Below are 23,815 nucleotides of genomic sequence, written 5' to 3' on the forward strand. Positions count from 1 at the left end.
CACTCACAGACCTTGAAGGTCATTTGAAGGTAGATGATGAAAAACGCTTGTAGGCTACAGGGCTTTTGATCTGATATTCGTCCCTGTGTTGATGACTGCACCAGGCCTTGTGTGAGCGGGGACGCCGTTGCTGGGTTTCATCGGTGACTCACCTTTCTGTCCCACCACGCTCCGCCTCTCCTGCAGCAGCATCTCAGTCACCCTGGCGGCTGATGGTGTGTGTCTAATGGTGACCAATAAATAAGGCAGCAACCAATGGAGAAAATTGATTTCCAGAAGCGTGGAGGAGTGGTTGAGATTTATGCTCCCAGGTGTGCTGTACATCTTCCACATCCCTTTCTGATGTGTTTTTTTTCTTCCCGTTAACGCCCAGAACTGACTGTTCTCCTCTATTTTTAAAGATCATAACATTTGCCAGTATCTTCCTCCCTTGATCTTCTCTGGGATTTTATCTTCTCGTTTTTATTTGCCCATGTGCTCTGTTCACCTTTCCCTCTTTTTTTTCTCACTTTCCCCCCGACTCTCTGGAATTTGCTCATTTTGTGTTTCTTCTGTGTGAGTGGCTTAAGCCACAGATCTGAGTCTTACAGTCTTACAGTCAAAGCGGTGCCTCTTCAGCCTCGCTGCATCTCATCTATGATCACGGCGATTCATCAAAATCATAGAAAGGGGTCTCCTAACCCCACTTTTGTTTAATTAGAAAGTAAAATGTTCTTGCTGAGAGCGCTTCAACATGGAATCCTGAGCCTTACATTGACGTGATCTGTCTAATCTGCATTTTAAAAGATCCCATCATTTCCCTCTAATCCAGTCCTTTGATTCTCTTACACAGTTAATCCCGCAAACACAGCTACATATGGACAGGCTTGAGCTAGATTTTCACATTGTATTGCAGATGTTCCTCCCGCTTGTGTGTGTGTGTGTGTGTGAATTCACATGTGCTGCTTCATCCTGCTGTTTGGCATCCAGGTGCTTCAAGCACCAGCAGCCACAACAGACCTGGGTTTATTAATGTTGTTCATTTCCTCTCGTCTGTGTGCCTCTGGCTGCCTTGGCTCTCCAGTCCAACATTCCTCACACTCCACTGGAATTAAGGGAGAGGCCTGCGGCGAGGCAGGGAACGAGCTGAGGAATGTCTCTGTTATCACAGGGAGAGAGGATGGAGAGGGAGAGAGGGTACAGGAGGTCAAGACAGAGGGTCACTCCACTGTGAGGCTGACTCTAGTCCAGACTGCCAGGTTTGTAGGAGCTTCCACATCAAAGCTCTGATCACGACGCTCAGCTGGGCTCATGGGTTCACATTACCACAGAGGTGAACGCCTCTGGCCCAATCAGAACACATAGGAATCTAATGTTAGTGCTGCTGCTGCTGCTGCTGCTGCTGCTGCTGCTGCTGTTGTTGTTGCTTTTTAAATCAATATCTCTGTTGCTATCAGTTGCAGTGTCATGTAGATTATGTCACGGCCCTCACAGATGTCACACCAGGTTGGCTCTGCACTCAGGATCACACAGGCTAATGCACCGGGATGCGTAGAGGGACGCACACACTGGGGCAACAGCGGCGCTGTGGGTCAGTCGTGGCTGGAGTCTGAGTCTGTGCAGGCAAAGGCATGAATGTGTGGTGAGTGGACATAAGGAACTGTTTGATTCATGTATGACGGGCATAAAGCGGATCGGCTACCAGCCTCTGAGTGGTTATCATTAAGCGGAGATGCGTTATTGGGCCAGTTTACTATCTATGATGTATCGCATGTACTGTATATTAGGATATTTCATTTTTCATCACTACAGTCTGATCCATGTGGATTTTCCTATTCTATGAAATTAGGGCATTTTATTTGAGGTGCGATGTATTTGTTTTATGGCTTTATTTTCAAGGTTAATTGAGAATATTGAAATAGTTTGATTCATGGTCGTCATTCATCATATAAATGTTGTTTTTTGTTTGTTCTTGTAGATCAGGAACTACATTATCTGTATTATTTAATGGTTGAGATTAGGGATGAGTCAAGACGATACTCAGTATTGGTCCGATATTGGTCAAAATCACTGGATCGGATATATTGCATGCTTCACTATGCACAGACTGGAAAACATGTAAATAAAAATCAAGAACAGCATTTTAGTTGAGTCATATGATATGAAAGTAACCCGTGTTTTTACTGCACCTAAGCTGAACCACGTTCGAGGTGAGATGACAACCTTTACATCCTTCATCTAAACAGTCATGGCAATTGTGCTCTGGGGCTTTTTGGGGACGGCAGTTCAGTCACTTTCACAGACGGGGGCAGAGGAAGTGTAAAGATAATAATGTAAACACCAGTGAGTCGAGTTGAAAGTGAAGAGAAACATTCCAAGCGGGTGAGACGAAACCAAAATGCTCTGTGGAGGTTCGCTGACAAATTTGGAGCAATTAGTGAGACGGTGACTCACTGGTTGGTTAGCAGCGTTCACTCAACAGCAACACATTCTTGTGTTGAAACCTCTGTTTTCTATTTTGTGGTATGATTCGTGTTTGTATTTGCTTTCACTCAACCCACTAATTGGCCACTTTATTAGGTACACAAGACAAGGCAGGAGTGGCAAGCAGCATGGTCTTGTGCTGTTGTAGCCCATCTGCTTCAGTCTCTGTTGTCTTCATTGGAGTTATTGCTGCCTTTATATCTTTAAGAACCATTCTCTGATCTCTGGCATTTTAGACCATTCTCTGTATGGTTGTGTGTCTCAGTAGATCAGCATTTTCTAAAATACTCAGACGAACAATCATTTCCTGTTCAATCTCACTTAAATCACCTTTCTAGCCAATAAAGTAGGCAGAGTGTGATTCAATTTACTAGGGTCCTTGAATGCATCTTGTTAGTTTCTCCTGTTTTCCTGTCACTTGCTCTGGAGTTAGTCGTTGTTTGTTTTCTTTGGAGTGGAGAATTTAAAGTCTGACGTGTAGGTTTGGCTTGTGCACTTAACGCAAACAAAGACCGTAGTTATAAAGCAGTGCTTTGAATCAAAGGAGTCGAATAGCAAACTTGATACTCACTTTACAGTGAAGTGCCATGTGGCGTTGGTACTGTCTGGTATACGTTGTTGTTCTGCTGCCGAGTGTCAGTGTGTCATAGTCTGACCTTCCTGCAGGACCGCTGCTCTTGCATATTACGCACAATGACTAACAGCATGACAACAGAACTAATCACAGCTTTGTCGCTGTGGTCTGCACAACACTTTCTGCTGATACTCTGATGTGTAATTGTTTCATTTGTTGCACATAGACAATGACACTATATGATTTTTAGATCCTTGATATTTGTGAGTAATGAAGTAGAATTTGAATCACATGTAGTTGAAGATGTATCTTCATATTTGCATGCAGTCAGTGGCCACTTTATAAGGTACGGAGGACTCAGTGGCGCCAGCGTTGTAGCTCATCTGCTTCAAGGTTCTACATGAAGTGTGTGGTTACTTGAGTTATTGTTGCCTTTCTATCATTTCAAACCAGTCTGGCTGTTTGCCCAGAGGACTGCTGCTCACTGGCTCAGCCCAGCACTGTGGAATAATATCAGTGATAGCAGACCTGAACTGGGTCAACTGTTTTATATCAACATTCGTGGAACACTGAGTTAACATGTTTTTTTTAAATGCGTTGCCCCTTGTGTCTTCATCCCGTCAGTGCTGCTCCCATATGTTGTTTACTGTACAGGTCACATGGTCACGCCAGTGGTACTAGTTCAACTGTGTGTGTGTGTGTGTGTGTGTGTGTGGGTGCAGTGGGCAGGTGACACAAGAGCTATAAGCAAACAGAGGCTGATAACATCTCCACACAAAGGTCTGCTCTCTGTTGGTGGTGCAGCGACAAGCTTTTAGTTTTTTTACTGTTCATTTGTTGGTTTTATGCGACTGTTTTTCCTACTTGAAAAAAGAGAGATGACACAAATGTTATCAAAGACTTTTCAAAGGGTCATTGTTTATTATAAAAACATATATAAAATAAAATCTAAACCTAATGCATAAAACCTATGCATTATTGGACCCTGTTTTTTTAATTTATTATTCTGTCATGTCTATTTTAGATGGAAAACAGAAATACAATACAAATAGAAAAAGAGCACAGTTTAGACCTACCATTATTTTTGTGGTGTAACCTCAAAGCTGAAACTGATTTTTATTTTCAGTTGGACAGTGATGAAGTTGCTCAGCATCACACCGTCACTCGTTCTTGTTGTAACTGTTTTACTTTATCTAACCGGTAACAATAGAGATGTGCGCTGAGTCAGTGCTGCGTTTATAACTCACAGTGTCACCTTTACCTACTCGATTACGTGGTTAATTTTGTATAGTATTGTCTTTATCTTATCTTGTCTTATCATACAATTGTGGACAACTCCCTTTTCTCACAAGGTTAACAGTTGTTTTGTGCTGCTCACAAACACACAGACAAATGTGACCTGATGACAGAGGTAATGATATTAATGATATATGTGTGTGTGTGTGTGTGTGTGTGTTATATAACGCTGCCTCCATGCCATATTCTCATTCACTCTCATGTCCCCACCAGCTATAAAATCCAATCTACTCTTTGGCGGGAAATGTTCCTGTACTGTCTCCCCTCATGCATGAGCTCACACAGGAACTGTCTATATGCTGTTGTATAATAGGAGCCTGTAAAAAAACTGCCCATGGCCCAGGTCAGTCCAGACCCGGCTGAGGCCCCCAGTGTCCACTCCACACTGCAGCGAGGTGGCTTAGCCTGGCTTTTATAGGTCCCACTCTCTTTCTGCTGAGTTCATCAGGCTCGTTCTTTGAGCAGTGAGTCAGCTCCACTGCCTTGTGGCTCGCTCTTTCTTTTCAGCCAGCGAATGTGCTAAAACAGCACTCCCTAATCGCTTGGCATTGTGGGCCGTTGTGTTGGGCATTAGTGATTAGAATTGACCAGTGCGATGTTAGAAAAAAAAAAACCAAAAGCTGATGAGTCTGGACGCTGGCACTGGACGGCAAGAGGATTAGTCAGCGAACGCACTGGCTGGGGCTGCTGCGGGGTCGGGTCCCATCGCATCTCATCATCACCCGGCTTGAAGCGGCTCCTGCGGCCACCGTGTCTCCGTACGCCTTGCTTCGCTCACTGGCTGGGTCTGCTTCCCCGGTCTCCACCAGAAGTGGCGACCGCTTGTGACGTCACGTCACCCATAGGAATCTGGACTCCCCCTTTTCAAGCCTCTTGAATCACGATTTAACAGCCAGAAATTCTCAGATGTATCCAGGCTCTTATTGGACGGCACCAGCTGTCAATCACACTGGTGTCCACTCACATGTGCTGTGCTTTATTATCCATTTTCCTATGAATGGAAACATAATTTACAAAACTGCCATTGTGTGCTATTGAAGAAGACCTTAAACTAGTGACTGAGACCATTAACACTATTGGCACTTTTCCATTATTCCTTCCTTATTTACGTAACTCTTAGATCTAGAAAATTAAAAAACTATGGACCGCGGATCTGTCCAGGGTGTGACCTCGCCTTTTGCCCTATGTCAGCTGAGAAATAGATCTTTGAGCCCGTACACTTGTCATTACGGTAGCCCTCAGTGTCCAATCACAGACAAGATTCACCAGCGCATCACAAGTGTGTGACGTCAGCTTCTCAGTACCGTTATTCCAAAACGGTTGAATAAATGCCAGATGTCGAAAATGAAAGTTGTCTTGGAAAAAGACCTTAGTGATGTTACTCACTCATTGAATTTCTTTTTGACAATTCTACAGCCATAAAATCTAAATAAATCCAGGAGGGCTGATTATTGTAATGGTCATAAGAGGGTTAACTTCAGTTAAACGCATGTTTTCAAGTCTTTTTAACTTGATCTACAGTTCGGCATTGTTCGGTTTGTCGGACTTCGCGCTCATGACTCTTCCAGTGACAACAATCAGTGCCGTCACATTTTAGTATCGGCTCAGCTCGCTTAGAACGTTGCCAGAGCCAAGTCTACAAAATATAGCAGGTACTATCTGGAATGGAAAAGCAAAAAAAAATAAAAAATTTAAATAATTTTGACGTTTTTCAAAAAATAATGCATTATTGGAACCTGACTTTTTCCTCCATGCTTGTGTTCTTTATTCTAACAGTGTCATTGGTCATAGTGGTCAATGTCTGTCATGTCTATTTTTGCTCCTGACCCCGCCCCTTGAAGACACACATCACTATCATTGCTCGGCGTTTTATGAATGCTAACGTGCAGCTAGAACATAGCTTTAGCTTCATGCTAAAACTCCTTCAGTGTGGTGAGTTGCTCTTTTTTCCAACTAGGCTTGTTGTCTTCGCCTGTAGTGTCTTCGCTAGTTCATGGGATGTGAAATAAAGAGGAATAAAAATGGCATATCGTCCTCATATTGTCCTCTCTTCACACATTGCTTTCCCACACGTCAGGGAATTACGGCGGCGTTCACATCTTCTGCAGATATTATGCCATAAAGCAAGGTCTTTGTCTAAAGTAAAAGGCTAATTCTTTACAAAAAAAATAAACAGGCAGTATTTGAAAGTGATATACTGTGCACTCATTCAAACAAACGTATGGATGGTATATAGTTAACCCTCCTGAATGTTACACACTGAGCCTTTAAAGGTCTTGATTCGACACACATGTCTAATACCCTGTACACTTTGTCTATCTGCTGAAACTCATATTGTTTTGATAGAGTGGCTGAATACACACTGAGCCCTTCAGTTTCGTGTCATGTTCGACATTTCATCTGACCCGTCTCTGATTTCGTCTGCCAATAACTACAGCAGTCACCGTAAATCCTTCGCCTCGGCAAATGTGGACTTTATTAGACTGATTAGTCAGAACAGCCTGAACTGTTCAACTTCTCTTCTTGGGAATTGAGTGCTTCTGCCTGTTTTCTGTGCGAGCTCCAGCTCTTTTCCACTCCTTTGCCCCAGTGTGAGCAGCTTCATACTGCAGGAATGCAGCAGTAACAGGCCGTACCATGGGAAGAGTCACTGAGTGGGTGGAGGGGTGTGTGGTGCTGGGATGCATGTCCTTTATTCAGGCCAACACCAGTTCTCTGGGCTTGAGACATTCCCTCATTTGTCACAACTTTGTGGTACAATATAGCCTTTTTGCTTTGTCCTTCACTGTTCTCTCCTTTATTTCCTGGCTTCTCCCTTCTTTATTGTTTGGAAAATGTGTAATTTTAAAATAGCAATTTGAATTGTGATATAATGTTATTTTATCACCATGTTGACATATTTTAGCAGGGTGTTATTGAAACTGAGGAAGACACATGATTACCACATTGCATTTATTGTACATTTACATTATAATATAAAGGGTTCATTAGTTTCCAGATGATAATAAAGTCACAAAAACATTATTTTAAATATTGTATTCATTATCTGTCTGTAGATTCCCCAAAATTCTAGTTTAAACAATTAAATTGCAGCCTCTTTTGCGATTTGCTGATTGCTTTGTTTGAAATTGCATTTTTTGAAAACGATGAATTGTTCAGCAGGGTTTTCTCACTGACTCTTCCCTTTCACGTGACATTCTTCTCCCGCTCTCTGGCCGTTCCTTGTTTTACTCTCCTGTTCTGTCTTGTTTCCCCCGCCTTTGTCGCTGTCATCGCGTCTCTTTATCAGTCAGAAACAAACCTGATATGACACCGTGTCACAGTTTTGACGGCGTGAGAATGGAGACTCTCCGTGTCTGGATTGTTGTTTTCTCGTAAAAGCTCTTCGGATTTCACAAGTGCGTGTTTGGCATTGTGTTTGCCATTTTTTCCTGGCAAAGGAGTCAAAACAGAGTTGGAGACAATGAATGGAGAAGCTCTAAGTCAATCAACAGCAGGAAATGAATATGTAGTATTCAGCAACATTGGTTTAGTTACTGAAAAGTGGGGTGGATCAGTGGTAGAGTGTGCTGTCTTTCAACTAGGGCTGGGCGATATGGACCAAAACTGATATTGCGATATTTTTTGTTCGAATGGCGATATGCGATATTATAGCTACAACAGCTCAATTTTTATTTTGTATTGCGAGTAACGAAGTTGGTTAAGAAAAATATATCGGAGTAAAAGTACACATTTTATTTAAGCGGCATAATTCTTTTACTTAGCCACCAACTGCTCACTCTCCACCTGCACCGTGTCCGCCACGTTTTCGTTTAAATGTCTGTTGTGATGCGTATGTATGGGGCGTTATTAAGCAGTTGAACTAGGCTTGTAGGCTCAGAGAGAAGCGGTCGGCTTTATTAACTAGCATTCTCAAGGCAACATAAAAATAATATATAATATATAATATACCGCTGTGGCGATATTGTCTCAACTACATATCTCTTTTAAAAATATACCGGTATAACTCTTACTAGTAGTATATCGCCCAGCCCTACTTTCAACTGAACAACTGAACCCCAAATTGCTACTGAAGGCGGCGTGATCAAGCTGTATGAATGTGTGTGTGTGTGTGAATGGGTGAAAACTTTAGTTTAAAGTGGTCATTCAGGCTAGAAACACACTCATAGACCATTTGGGCAGCTTTTGTGTTTTTATTGGCTTTTCTTTTCAGTGTTTTCTTATGATAATTGCCAGAATAACCAGTAATGAGAATAATCAGCACAAACAGAAAACCAATGTCGTATGAAAAATAACAACATGTGCCGTCCCCTCTACTTTACAACACTGTCCCTTGTGATTACAAGTACAACAGTATCAGAACAAACTCCATTCAAAACTGTTTGTTCATTTGTAGCAGATTGTTTTTGCCGCCCCTTATCATTAAGCGAGAACACTGATGTGTTCATTAAGCATCACGTCCTGAATTATTATTGCATAACATGTTTTGCTGTTGTGAGTTGTGTTGGTGTAAGAAAATGCTCCACCCATACTCATACCAGCGGTGGTCAATATGAATAAATATCATTGTTAAGCCACACAACGGACAATAACCGCAGTGTTTTCACTGGGGACCAGTGGAGATCATGTAGTGTAACTTAGATATGATTACTTTCTTGCTTTTTTTGGCTTTATTTAACCCGGGACCAGAACCTGTTTTTCAAGGGAGACCTGGGCCTTGTGATTATATATAAACTACACCACAGCTCGTGCAGGTGAAACAGTGTAAATGACTCAATGGTCATGTCTGTACACACTCGCCTCAGGTACTGTACGCCTGGTGTTTTGGCTTTGAGTGAACGGTGGAAGTCTGTGTTTGTCATCGTGACATTGTCCCACTTAGACATGCCTTTGCTCTTTCACTGTTAAAAATACACACACACACACACACACACACACACACACACTACTGCAGATTTCCCTCCAGGTGAAAAGATGACTACAGTTCACCCTCACACACAAGGAGAAGATAATTGCACTCTGTACACGGTGGTGTGAACCTTTTCTTTACTCGTATCAATCTTCATGCTTTTACTTGGAATTAAATCTTTTGAAAATGTTTTTCAAACTGTTAGTCACACATTGTGGATGCATTTGAGCCTTTTGAAAATTGAAGATTTCAGCGATATGGAAAGGCCATAGAGCTGCAACTAACGATTATTTTCATAATCAATTCACCTGTCGATTATTTTCTCCATTCATCGATTAATCGTTTGGTCCATAAAAGATCAGAAAACCTTAAAAAATGTTGATCTGTGTTCGTCAAACCTGGAAATGATGATGTTCTCAAATGTCTTGTTTTGTCCGCAAACCAAAATGATTCACTTTGAATAATTTCTTTGTAATATCTAGCAAAGAAATTAAGAAAATATTCACGTTTAAGAAGCTTAAACAATCGGAAATCTTGTTTTAATCATGAAAAAAGCTTCACACCGATTCATCGATTATCAAAATAGTTGAATTAATAATCAATTCATTGTTTCAGCTCTAAAAGGCGACAACCTTTTTTAGTAATTAATTTATAACCAAATCTTGCAGCACTGGTATCACATTGTGCAGTAGCTTTGACAGTTATGCAGAATGATAAGGTTTTATGTAATGAATGAATGAATTACCTTTTGTGGTCAGAAAATAAAGGAAATGGGAATCTGTAAATGATTTAAAATGATTCAAATAACCTTGTGAGATAGATACGTTTTCGTAATTTTGTTTTATTTAAATGTCAGTATTTACTTTGAATAATCATATTATGTAGACCAATACCTCATATTGGTCTACATTTGGTTGAAAACTGCTTCTTCATCTGCATAATTAAAAAAAATAAATAAAAAAGCACTAAGCTGACAACAACATGTATATTTTCCAATCATCAGCACTGTCAGAATCCTTATTTGATGTCAGGCACAAGACAAATAAGTTCAGCTGCCAGCTAATATTTAAAAGGTTCACTCATGTTTACCACGTCGTCTCGCTTCAGGTCATGTCAAAGTAATTAGTAATTATTTGTGAACAAAGTGTCTTAATCTCCTTAACAAGTTTAAAACCCTTCAAACTTTGTTTGTTTGGATAGTGAACTTTTAAATTTGTGTTAAAGGAGCGAGTTATGTGTTATTCTAATGTTCCACACATACTGTATTTGTACTCAGTCTCACGTTACCCTATTCAGACATTTCCGTGGATTTTCATCGCAGTGTCCGTGTTTATCGCTTCAGTGACCGTGCACATTTGGTGCATACAGTCCACATGGTCACATGACCAAGTGTTGAGGTGCCTGTCTGCACACGGGCTGCACGTAACATTGTGGAAAGTATAAATCCAGCATGAGTCGCCGTACAGTTACGCACTATAAGCGACGTATGATTAGACTGTGGCAGAGCTGTCGGGGGCCCCCCCGCGAACTAAATCCTCACTCTGACGGAAGTTATTCGTGTTCGCGGAGCACGAATAGCGGCCTGAAATCTGCAGCTGCTGCCGCTGCCCAGGTTAAAAGTGTAAATCTTTAGTCTTCCTTGAAAATCAATTACATGCCACTTACAGTATGTGCCTGCCGCTTGCTGTCAACACTGTTACTTCAGCTGCAGCTGTTGAACTTATTGACACACAAACTGTCTCTCAGCGCTTGTGTATGTGTGTAGATGTAGTTTCTGGCATAAACTCTGACCTTGTGAGGACCAGTAGACCAAAACATGGTCTTAATGATCTCCATTTATTTTAAACTATAGGTTGCACTTCTTAAAAACTACATAAATCATGTCACTTTATTCAAACTTTTTATTCAAACACTAAACCTTTATTCTTTATTCTTTTCTGTTGGCACAATATTGACACAGAGCCCTTCGTCCTACTGCATGTTTTGTTCTGTTTCTCTCTCTGTGTACATATTAAATACAAATCCTTGAATCCTCACCGTTACCATGGTTTCTACATCTCATTTTCTTAATTTGGACACAATCCGCGCATAAGGTCACCGGTGACATCATGAAGGGTCGCGGCTGCGGCTCAATCGACTCTGCAATAGATCTTTGGACACGTATACAGTCGACGTGGCGACCGAGGTCTTTTAAACCTCCGTGTGTCATAAATGCCCGTGGATATAAGCGCCTTCAAATCCGATCGCCTTTGATTCTTTGTCATTTCAAAACATCTAAACACATTCTGTGTCTCTCTTCATCTGCACAGCCGTGGATTACGGCGTGAGAGGTGGACTGATTGTGATTCAGAAGATTTAAGCTGCAAGGTTTCAGCGCGGTGCACTCGTGTAGATTGTGTTTCGGCGCGGCTATTATAACCCGAGGTGGACGTTTGCCATGAAGTGCCTGCAGACAGTTTAACTGCTTGTTTTATTGCACCCTCTCTTACCCTGTGTGAGGTGACACATAAACCTGCTCACAGTAACAGAGCAGCATAATTACTGTGTATTTATGTTGGACTGTCTTATAGTGTGTGTTTGTGTCTCTCTCTCTCTGCTGGTTTCACCAGATCAGGCCCCAAGCCTCTCTTTTAATCCACGAGGTGCTGCAGCACCATCTCCTGAGTCACATACCTACAGTGTACGACATGCACTTCCTCAAATAACTAAGAGAACACACTGTACACACGTGGATACTGCAGGAGTAGCCGCCTGTGTAACAGTGTGCGATCCTCACACATCACAGCAGCACGTTAAAGGCAGATCTTCTGGGTTCCCACACCTTGGTTGACATCAAATTCAATTCAAGGACTTTCCAGGACTAATTCCCTCAAAATGAAGAACCGAATGTGCTGACACAGCTTTGGATGGGGACTTATAAGAGCCGCTTCTCCCATGGCGTCCACTTTTATTGATTTTGCAGCACACGCAGCATCTGTGATTGTCCTTGGGATGTTGGGCAAGCCAGTCTTTGTGGTTTTCTTTGGTGCGACCGAATTTGCATTCCCCCAGGCGTCACGTAATTTGCTGTCTCTTGCTTAACGTTGCTCACTCATTGTTCTGCATGGAATCTCGCGTCAACGTACGTCAGACGACGTGGAACGGGAGGTGGTGTAATAACAAACAACGGAGACATTTACCCAAAATTCAAGCACTTTCAATGACCCGTGTTTATTTAGGATGACTTTCAAAAAGCAAATTCCTGCTGTACTTAAACCCAGCACGGTAACATACCTGCAAAATATTGTCATACACCTACCTGTCACTTAATGCACCTGCGTGTTATTGAAAGATGAAAATCACATGGAGGTGCAGTCTGGGTACACGGTATTTAACACAGCTCTGTGAGAACACTGGGTGTTCCCCCTTCATTTGGACTCATAATGATGGGGTTGTGGGTAGTGGCCTGGTGTAAAGCAGGTCGTCTTCTATCGGGAAGGTCGTGGGTTTGATCCCCAGCTCCTCTAGTCTACATGTGTGTCCCTGGCAAAGACACAAGACTCTAAATTGCTAAAATTCTTTGTTTTTTGTTCTTCCATTGACATGATGTGAGAGTGTTGATATTGAGTAGCACCAGGACTTTTAACTGTAAGATTTAAGATTAACTTTATTGTCCCACCAGTGGGAAATTTGTCTAGGGCCCTTCACCCACACTGCAGTCATGAAAAAAACAACATGATACAAATACAATACAACAGAGTAGTATCACTCCACTTCACTGGTGTCCATAATAATCAATAATTACACTCACTGTCGGGCACTATCAACGTATACTGTTACAAAGTACACTGAAAAAGAGCATTTGAATTAAATTATGAAAAGCCGTAGGGCCACATGGTTGCTGTCGTGGTTCTCGAACCCGGTTGGAACAAGCATGGACAAAAATATGCTTATGTAAGCATAAAGCTGGCAGATCAAGCTGTCTGAATATGTCACAGACTCTTTTTTATTTTTAAATCTGGTTGCACAATTAATGGAAATGCATGCACATAAATGTCCATGCATCAAAGCGGTTGCCTGCGTCGTGTGCAGGATCTGCTCATTGTCTGCGTTGTCAGGCAACAGTCAAGTCGCTCCGACTCGGGATCTATTCTCTCCGGATCATAATCTGTTGTCGCTTTTAATTTTTCGACAATTAAATTAAATAGCTGCATGAAGGAAATATCACACTCGGCTGCAATACCTGCGACCACGTCACAGGCTGGGTGGTAACCAAAATGCTGCTTGAAGTCACGGTTGCATTGTCTTCCATGTTATTCCAACAATGAAGGGAAATGGTTGAATTGTTTTTCACCAAGTATTTACCGGCAAAACACACACACACACACACACACACACGAAGCGCACTGCAGATCGTACCCTGGGATTTGCAGTGTTTTTAATTCACAGCCTCCTTCTGCTTCAAACAATAGGGTCGTCACACGGATGAGAAAGCAAGATGCAATTAAAGTACCGCAGCACATTGACCGTTAATGGCTGCTGGTCTCACACAATTCAAATTTGGTCGCCTGTTTAAACGCGTTTCCTTTACTGAGGATGGTCTCAAAGCGGGGGAGAAGTGGCGGAATGTAAAGTAGACCGGAAACTTGTGAAGCTACTTGAGATAGTGGAGTGGAGTTCACGCAGGTTCACTGCAGCAGAGTCTGAATGAATGAATAAGCTTTACCCGTTTTTACTCTTTGGCTTTTGACTCTATGAGACGTGGGTTTCGTCTTTTTTTTATAGTTTTATTGCATATTGTTTATTTATTGTTTATTTGTGCTGGTTTTATACTTTTTACAGTATTTTATTGTTTTTTTATTTGTTCTTAGGTCTATTAGGTCTTGTGTTTTATATTGTATTTGTTTTATTTATCTCTTAAATAAAGTTAGATTGGATTGGATTCAGCCTTCACCCTTTTCAGCTTACGACTGAAAAGTCTTTTTTGTCGATTGAAAATGAACATGACAGCAGAGACCGTGAAACTATAAGAAAAAAGAAACAAAACAAACATAAGCTCTGTTCTGTAGTCAAAAAAAAACAACATACACATTTATACAGACATTTATGACTTTGCCTCGGGTTTGATTTGCTGAGATATTTGTACATTTATGATTCCCAGACAAAGAATCCTTAGAACTGTGTTGACCCGCTGAACTTTCTCACTTGTGTTGCCATGGCCCCTTTGGGATAAACTCTGATAGACCTTTCAGTGCACTGGAACCTCTTCATTTAATCCATTTGCATGTTCATTACGCTTATCTTTTGAGGCTGTCGGCGGCCCGTGAGCTCTGTGTGCACACAAAGCAGCTCCTGGTAACAGGTGTGTTGTTGACTGCATGGACGTGATTGATGACTCTTGGTGTGACTCAGCGTGGAACATGGGGACTGCGTGACGGGAAACAGTTGACAGGTTTAGTGGAAGTTCAGCCTTAGAGGCTTACATGAGTTGGCCTGCATTATAACAGGGATGTGTGTGTGTGTGTGTCTTTATGAGGTCCATAAAACATAAATACCTATCTTTGTGGGGACATTTTGTCTGGGCCCCACAACTTTAATGGCCCTTTCCAGGGTTAAGACCTGGTTTTAGGGTTAGAGTTGGGGTTAAGACGAGGCAAGGTTATGTATTATGTCAATGATGTGTATATACTTCATACTCCTGATGTTGTTGACCTTGTTTGCACCCAGTGAATATGTTAGCACTGTCATTACACAGTATAAATGCTTACATGTGGAATAGGGCTGAACAATTAATCGAAATTCTATTGTTATCACAATATGGCCTACTTTAATTTTCAAATTGCAAGAGGTGCTTTTTTAAATCCAATATGCATGTCGAAATACCATTTAACATTAAATATTGTCCTTAGGTGAAGGAAACATCTTTGTCTCATTTTAATGTTACTTGATGAATCGAGAAAATACTCAACGGATTCATCGATAAGGAATATAATCGTTAGCTGCAGCTCTGTTATATATGGAAAGAATCTAATCGCAGTATTTCTGTGATTTTTTTTTTTTTTAACAGTCGCTTTCTCCTCCAGAATTATCATTATTATATGTCAACTAGTGTGATGAAGAGAAGCAGCTAAAATTAGCACTTGCCAAATTCTGTAGTCCACTGTTTCATTTGTGATGTGTCATGTTAGTTAGTTAGCATTTTATTTTGTAACACAATCTCACCAAACACTTTATTTTCTTCTTGTCTGATTATATGTATTGTATTATTAGCAGCGGCAGATAAATGCAGCAGCTAACTTAAAAAAAAAAAAAAAATCTGTAAACTGTCATTCAAGTTTAGGGAGGAATTATTGACACTATTGAATCACAACAATAGTCTTTTGAAAGCATTGGTTTATCAGGGTGGGAGAATTGTACTGATTAGTGTGATTTCATGGGAGAATTCATTTGACCTTGAACCTTAGACTGCATCTTATTGCGTTGCATGTTTAGTGAAATCCTGAAACCCCACTTTAGTATTTAGTGGTTGAGCGCTCTTCAAAAGGCTGAACAACACTGAACCTGGTTTGGCACAGTTTGAATTTGAGAGATGCCTGTTAATCCTGTTATATGACACTAATCTGGACTCAAACAGTTGGTCTCTTAAGCAGCGATGTGACATTTGCACACCGATCGTTATCGGGTTTTACCACATGTGGAAGTGAATGTTTCTCAAAATGAAATCCAGGCGAGCTGAGCCGACGTCGACAGACTGCCGGCCACTGATTGGTCTGAGAGTGTCATTGCGCGACGTCCGACACAAGAATCAAACCGCACAATGCCAAACTGTAGATCAGTTGAAAGACCGAGCGTATCGCAGGTGACACGTTTGCACTAAAATGTAGTTACACGACAGTAATCGGAAATCGGGAAAAAAAGGTTGCACATCAAAGCCAACGTGTGATTATTACGGTAATTTCACTCACGCTGTTTCAGGAAGTTGTAGAATCGCGTCTTTGTCTTTGTATTGACTCATCGATTGGTCTCCATTGATGAGATTCTGATATAATATAAAGGTATAACAACAGTTCAATACGAAACAAATCTACACAAATTGATCGTCACCAATATTTTGCATTAACTAGATAAATATCACCATCCGCGTTAAGCTGTAGTTGACTTGGTCCGCAATAAAGACACACACTGATGTCCAGAAGGTTTGTGTTAGTCAGTAAAACAGAGAGAGGCTCTGCTGGACCTAGCAGAGCAACCGTGAGTCAACAACACACTCAGATCACACATCGACTCTCACAGACAGACACCTAATTCAGCACAGATGAAAACACAGAGACATCTGTTCAAGCACTTTCGCCAATGGAAAACAACTGGTTTATATCGAAAAGCCACATTCTTCTTAAGTCGGCGTCGTGTGTTTGTGCCTGAACATCTGTATGCACATCAACTGCTCGGGGTTTACGTTTTCAGTGTGTGCACTTTGTGCGGTTTCACTCTACATTAGCCGTGTGGCTGCAGGTGAAGCCGGGTTGAATGAACCTTATGATGTGCTCAAACCAAATGTGGGCCTGCATGTTTGCCTTTGTTTTCCACGTGCCTGCTCTTCCATGAGCGCACCTGAGCTTTGAAGCTGCCCATTAGTGTGTGTGTGTGTCAGAGAGAAAGAGAGCGAATGATAAAGAGGGAAAGGAAAAGTGGGAACATGGGATGCAAGCGTAGAGGACAAAGATAGCTTTGATCACATTGGAGTGTCACCAATGTCTTGTTCCTCTCTGTCAGATCATCCGAGGCACCATCGCAGGTGTGGATGAGAGTGAGCAGCAGAGGAAAGACCTTTTTCTGTTTCTGTTTTGTCATATTTTTAAAGGAGATAAGCAACAACGTTTATTTTGATTTGATTGCAAATTATTGTCGGTCAACATTTGAGCGACCATGCTGAACATCCTGCTGTCGGCACTGCTCGATCCTGAGCACCGTTTGAGGAGCTTCAGAAGGAGCGAGCGACTCGCATCAATACTCGTATGTATCATCCTTGGGGCATGGGAAGGTTGTGTTGAGGTTGACCTATTACTCAGTCAGCTGATTAATAACAACATTTTTGTGCCATTTTTAAACATAATTGGCATCAAAATTTAAAAAACTACTTACGACTTATTACTGCTTTATTTTAAGTTCCCACATTTCTTGTTTCCAGAAACTTGATAAAACGTGATAAAAGTGTACCCAACCTTTTCGATTGCTTGTTTTATGTATTATTTACGTTATTTACTCATGTTGAATATACTGTGCTGGTAACTTAATTTCTTTTTTTTATACTTGTAATAACGAGTACAGGTAGTTAATCCTGCTGATATTTGCTGATGATATTTTTTTATTATTTATTTATTTTACCCATTACTATTGATAATATATTTTTGTTTTCAGCCACTTGATAAATGCTGCAAATGCACTAAATGTGTATCTGTACTTGCCACAGTTCATTTTTTGGTGAGCTGTCATATAATGATGACATGTAATATAATTTATACATTATTTTGCATAAAACATTGACGCGCACTGCAGTGTGGAGACAAGGTTGGAGTGACAGACCAGAAATGTTGCTCAATTTAGTTTTATTCTACTAGATGGACGAAAAAAAGTAAATCAGCCACACATAAATAATCATTTATCAGCCATTGCCTGCCCTGCATTTCTTAAGATCAGCCTAAATCATATAGAAAACATCATACTGTGGTGGGTGACCTCCACCCATGACATAAAAACTGTATGTTCTGGTCCATGTTGTCTTCAAACATACTTTAGAAAAGAGCATTTTCGATGTACGGCTGCAGGTTTTTTAGCGCCGTTCATCTGACTTGATCTTCGGCCTTCCTGGAGGTCACACTCCTGCTTGGAACCCTCAGGATACGTCTCAGTGTCTTACCCTGGCAGGATTATGTCTGGTGGGAATTAACCCATTAGACCACCAGCACTGCCCGCCCACCCCCTCCAACACAGGCAAGCAAAACAAGACACAGAGGAAGTCATCATTAGAGGAGAGAGAGAGATGGAGGGAACGTGATTGCACCGTTTGTTTTTAAAAGACAGGGTGTGTCTCTGTTCACATGCTTAGAATCACATGTGCTGGAACAGTGGGCACTGAAAGTGCTCACATTTTTTGGCCCACACATGTTGTTTGCTGGAAACAGAGGTAAACTGTGAAGCATTGCAAGCTGAGATTGTTGCATCCTGTGGGTGGGGTGTGGTTTAGGAAGTCTTAGGAAACTCCACTGAATGGCTTTTGTGGTTTCCTGTGAGGTGACTAAACCACAAGCACTGCTAATTTCTCCTTTCTCAGAAATGTTTTCTGTTTATCCAAATTCCTTTCTCTTTTTATACCCTTTGTAGACAGAAACACTGGGACGCGGAAGAGCTGTGATTATTATGTAACACTAACTTTTTTAATATTCTGCTCATGCTTGTTTTGTCCTGAGGGCAGGATTTCCCTCAGCTTTATGTTACTCTGCTCTGAAACGTCTTTAAGGAGGAGTGAATGTTTAAGTTGCCCAGCTTGTGCTTGATAAAAGCCCCTGTGTTGCCTCTGCAACACACGAACACAACACTGTCCGTCAGCACACTCTGTGAGGCTCGCAGCAGCATCGCCACAGATAGCAGCGTCGCTTCTCCTTATTGTATCCCGGACTCTTTATTCCGCGGGACAGCGGGGGTGCTCACTTTTTCAAGCGCAACGATATTGGCTATAAAACTCAATATGAAGTCAAACTGCTAAGGAATAGCGAATATGCGAGTGTGGAGAAAGTAAAATGTGCACGTTGCGGAAAGAGTTACGGTGTAAAAAAGAGAATGCCCCCGTTTCCCCGTAGTGTTTGCACGCCTCTGTGCTTGGAATGGTCCGCTCCGCACAGCCGCGACACGGCCGCTGCTCACAGAGCTGAGAGACGTTAGTGAGCCTGCCATTGCTGTGTGTGATGCCTCCTCCTCTTCCCAACTTTTCATCCAGCGGTCAGCGACGATACGTTTAAAGAAAGAAGCCCGTGTTTTCCCCCTTTTTTTTATCCCTCCAACTCAACTCCAGTTTCTTCCATGACTCGGTACCTGACCGGAGCAACGCTAGCGCTACGGGCACCGAAGATAAGATAATGAACTTTGGACTTTACGGACGGCTTTTCGTGACATGTTTCCCGTCGTCCTGGATAAAATAAAATAACAGCGTAGCCCGGCGTGGCGGCAGCTGGGCTAAAAAAATTCAACTGCAGAGGAAAACAGCGCACTCTCCCAAGTGATTATCGAAACGTAGACAGCGGCAACTTTTAACCTGTCACTTTTGAAGGGGAATAGGAGAGAAAAATGTCCTCCAAAGCTACAAATAAGGTAGGTACCTGGATGAACTCCTCATGCAGCTCTTGAATGGTGCTGCACTCTCAAACTGAACGGCTAACAGCGGCGTATTGTGTGTTAATTGGACTTCCCATACAAGTTTGTAGGCTGTTGGTAGTTGGAACTTAGCATGTACTCAATGGTGGCTGAGTTTTCACTATAAGACTGTGTGTGTGTGTGTGTGTGTGTGTGTAAGAGAGAGTGTTTAGCTCAGGGGGCTTTTCTGTAATCTACACCTATGGCATAGTTTACAACCAGCCTTGCTGTTTTTTTTCTACTGTACCACGTTTGAAATTATGTAAATAAACAGCTGATAAAAACCTGCCACCCAGCTGTGTCCATACAGAGCCTAAGCTCAGCCACCTGTTGATATATGTGTGTGTGTGTGTGGAGTCCCAGTTTTCATTAACAGTGGCAGGATGTAAAAAAGGCTACCGGAATATTTAGCACGTTTGAATGAAAGAGGTTTGAGCATTTATCTGTTTAAGTTCATGCTTTAATGCAGGTTGTGTTTCATGGATGACCTGTTAAACCTATAACGAGTAAAGTGATGGTTACAACCAAGGAGAAAGATGCATCTTTTTACCCATAGTCTGATCGTTAAAAATTACACTATTCAATAAACTTCGCCTCAGTTCAAAGTCCTTTTTATCTTGCTTTGATGAACCACCACAGTAGCATTCACATGTGTTTGTTTTCACCTGCAGCACATGTGTGTAAAATATGGCAGTTTAAAAATAGAGAGGGAGGGATCTCTTGGATCATCCAACCAAGCATTCCTGCAGTATTTATTTATTGAAAAGTACCTCAGTTCAGGTCTCAGAAAAAGCATGAGCACACAGTGTTGGCTGTAAATGACCTCTGCACATGTGATAGTGATGTGTTCAAAAAGAAACTGAAAAACATAAAAAGTAAATTGTCAATAGCTGGACGAGAGTCATTCCTCATATCTGACCTCGATATGTATCTCACAGTGTATCCCTCGTGAATGAGGCGATTCATTTATTTCAGTTTGACAAGCGTGGAATGTGCCATGTTTGTCTAACAGCGGTGGTGAAATTCAGGTTGGGGCGGTTGTTCTAGTTAGACGAAACCAGCTTCGTCATGTCAACTGATGACGTTATGCTGGACTGTATTTGAAGGTCTAAGTCACACCTTGACATAACATTTACTACTGTATCGTGTTTGCGTTTGATTTTTTTTGTTGTAATTCCAGTAATTCCTCCTCCACACACAATTATTATTTCGTGTTTTGGAAAATTTAAGAGCTAGGTATTTTGAAAAACTGTTATTTACTCTTCGTTTAAAGTGAGTAAGTATAGGACCAGTGTGGCAGTTTTGTGAATGCCTTTCCTCCACGTAATGTCGTTTTTCCAAATACTCTGCGGTAAAATAAAAATGAGCAATGACGTTCAAGCCTGAATCGATTTGTATACAAAACATGACAAGGTCTTGATGAATGAAGGCTTATTCTAACCAAACAGCATGGACACTGTTCGTACTAACGGACCCTACATTGCTTTTCTGTCCCTCAGAATAAACTATGAGGGTTGCGTTTTTGAGATTCAGATGTCACTATAACAGATCAGAAAGTGAAAGGAATGAAGGTGTGGAAAAAAGTTGTGCTGCCTGATTGAAGATGCATGGTAGTAGCAGCCTGGTTGTTATGACTCAATAACGGCTAGCTTTTACAAACATTGGAAGCCTTATTGTGTTGATTTGTGCCATTTCTTACACATGTTAATTGCAAGTCAACTTTTGGCGTCTTCCATCGTTGTAATTTTTTTTTGCCATGTGATATGCGTCTCGATCAAAAGTCCCAGAGTCCTGGCTTTGTTTTGGTCTCTCAATGTTTTTGTTTCTCCTCTGTAGTCTCTCCCTGTACTGTTTGACATGAGTCTTGTGTGGATGTTGTGGAGGATAGTGGTGCTTAAGGTTGTTGTGGGGACTGGTCTTCATCAAAGATTGCAAAGTACACTTTTCTGCTCTGTGTCAGAGCTGTCATATCCAAACAAGTTTTGCACGGTGTTGTCATATTGCCCAGCCTTGGGGATTGGAAAGGTTAGCCAACTTTTAACGGTTGCGAAAACACACACACTAAACTGTACCTAGTGAGACAGACTTGACCAAACCAACATATTCCAAATTGTTTGCCTCATCTGTAAAGTAATACAAAAGGTTTGTTAACCTCACAACTCGGAGGTTATTAATGCTGACATTTCACAATACAGTGTGCTCATACTGTGTCATTAGGTCAGTAGGATGTATATATTTATGTACTTCGCATTGACTTCATTGATACACTTGGACGAAAAGAGAGTGGAGGCTCTGACGTGTTCTCAGTTAAAGCTGTCTTTGCCATGAAAGATCAGCACTACAAAACAGCAGTTTGTGTTAATTGCTGTTTAGAGGGGGGAAGTATTTTTTTGCCTGTTTGGTGCCAAAGTTTCCTGTCCTATCACTGAAGTCAGAGCACAGGAAAGCCTCTCTGGTTGCCTTTGCCTCCAGGGTAGGTGGAAATCTAGCTTGGTTCCAGACATTTGAATCTGACTTTCATCAAAGGTTAGAGAGTTAGAGAAACAACCGCCCCAGTCACACAGTGATTTCACAAAACTGTGTCTGAGGCAGACACCTCAGGATATCTTGTAATCTCAGGATGCACGGTTGTAGTTAGCAGTTGAGAAGTCTGGCTGTGCTTGTCACATGAGCAGTGGAGAAACAAAAATAACGTTTAATAGAAAAGTTCGTTGACCGATCTTTAATTATGTAGTTTCATATTTGTATAGAATACCTTAAATATTAGTTTTATCTCTCACTTTTTTTAACATTAACTGTTTGACACTGAGCGCTGTCTTAAATTTTAGTGTTTGACCTTTGGTTATTCTTGTTTTGTGCCACATTGGCAATCCCTTTAGCTTTTTAGGCCTGTGTATTTCAAGGACAGACTGAAATAAGTGGGAAATTCATTTGGATGGAGGAGGTTGTATTAATTAGAGTTGCACAGCGGGCCTCTGCTTTGCTTTGATGATTACACATCTCCATTTACATGACTGAAGGAGGGAAATATAATTGCAGGACCCAGTGCTCACAAGAGGAACTGAGTCTTGATGATGTTTTTTGCTCCCAATCGGGGTTGATGTTGTGATTGAGTATGAAATAACTAATATCTAAAGCGTTGTATGTGGTGATATTAGGGGGTGAACCTAGCGGTGGCTTGCCTATAGCTAACTATTGAAGGTATGTTTATACTGCGAGGTACACTTGCATTTTATCGTCCACAAACTAATTGATCAACGGGGAAAACTTGAAAGACGATCATTCAAGCTTTTAATAATGGCTGAATATGGTTCAAACAGATGTGAATGAAACCCTGTCTACAACCCACTGGATCATACATATTAGACTGCAGTTGGAAGGTTAGCACAGACCACCGAACTAGAGCAGATGCCAAGATTTGTTTCACGCTGACCCTTGTAAGACCATGCTGCAATGCAGCAGTTGTAGAGTAGGACTCAAAGATATATGAAGCCTTGGGTAAATATCCCCAAACGAATAAACAGTGAACATTCTTCAGCAAGATTTGTTCAAAATTGACAATAGCGCAAGGTAAAGGGTGATTGCTGTAGACAGCAGTCACTGCCCAGCACTTTGAAGAGGGATGAGGCATGAACCACGAAACACACCACGCAGCACACAGGCTCACTTATTCCTCCTCACTCCAAGAGGCAAGTCTTTGATTATAGGCCCTTGATTCAAAGTCTTGCCAGTCCTTAAGCAGAGCAGGTGTAAGCAGTCTTTGTACAAGATGTGTGGGCTGCCAATTGCCCAAATTGAAAACAGCAGCTGGGCGCCTGTTGCTTCAACTGGGCTTCGGTTTTCTTGGCTGGTTTGTCCCTGGCCATTACCTATCTTCAACTGAACATTTATGTGTCAAAAAAACAACCGTATTATGCTGGCCATATATCTCGATTCAATGTATTTAAAGTGGAAACACTGAAAGACTGGATTGCACGGGAGCTAATGCTATCAGCCTGGCTACTTAAGATTCCCAAATTTGAACCAGCAACCCACAGGTCAATGCTGTGGTAAGTAAAACACTCAATTATATTATTGACACACACTGTTTCATCAGTCTGTGTCTGAGTTTTGGGGTGTGCATTCTTTTGTCTGTCTGTGTGAAGTCCAGTTTTCTTTGAGAGAGAGAGAGAGAGAGCCGTGGATTG

At 41.5% G+C, this 23,815-nt stretch overlaps 1 protein-coding gene across 10 annotated transcripts in view; it reads left to right on the top strand.

The window, feature by feature from the left end:
- The window catches only part of tjp1a (tight junction protein 1a), an 82,060-nt gene that overhangs the window by 16,511 nt on the left and 41,734 nt on the right, over window positions 1-23,815 (top strand). The window contains exon 1 of one of the 10 annotated variants that reach the window (XM_044040406.1): window positions 19,099-19,586. The exons of the other annotated variants lie outside the window; for them this stretch is intronic. Within the exon in view, the coding sequence (XP_043896341.1) occupies window positions 19,563-19,586 (24 nt within the window). The 5' untranslated portion in view covers window positions 19,099-19,562. Of the gene's footprint in view, window positions 1-19,098; window positions 19,587-23,815 lie in introns of those variants that run through there. 10 annotated transcript variants of the gene reach the window in all.

This window comes from Solea senegalensis, linkage group LG12, assembly GCF_019176455.1.
Source record: "Solea senegalensis isolate Sse05_10M linkage group LG12, IFAPA_SoseM_1, whole genome shotgun sequence".
NCBI classification, from domain to species: domain Eukaryota; kingdom Metazoa; phylum Chordata; class Actinopteri; order Pleuronectiformes; family Soleidae; genus Solea; species Solea senegalensis.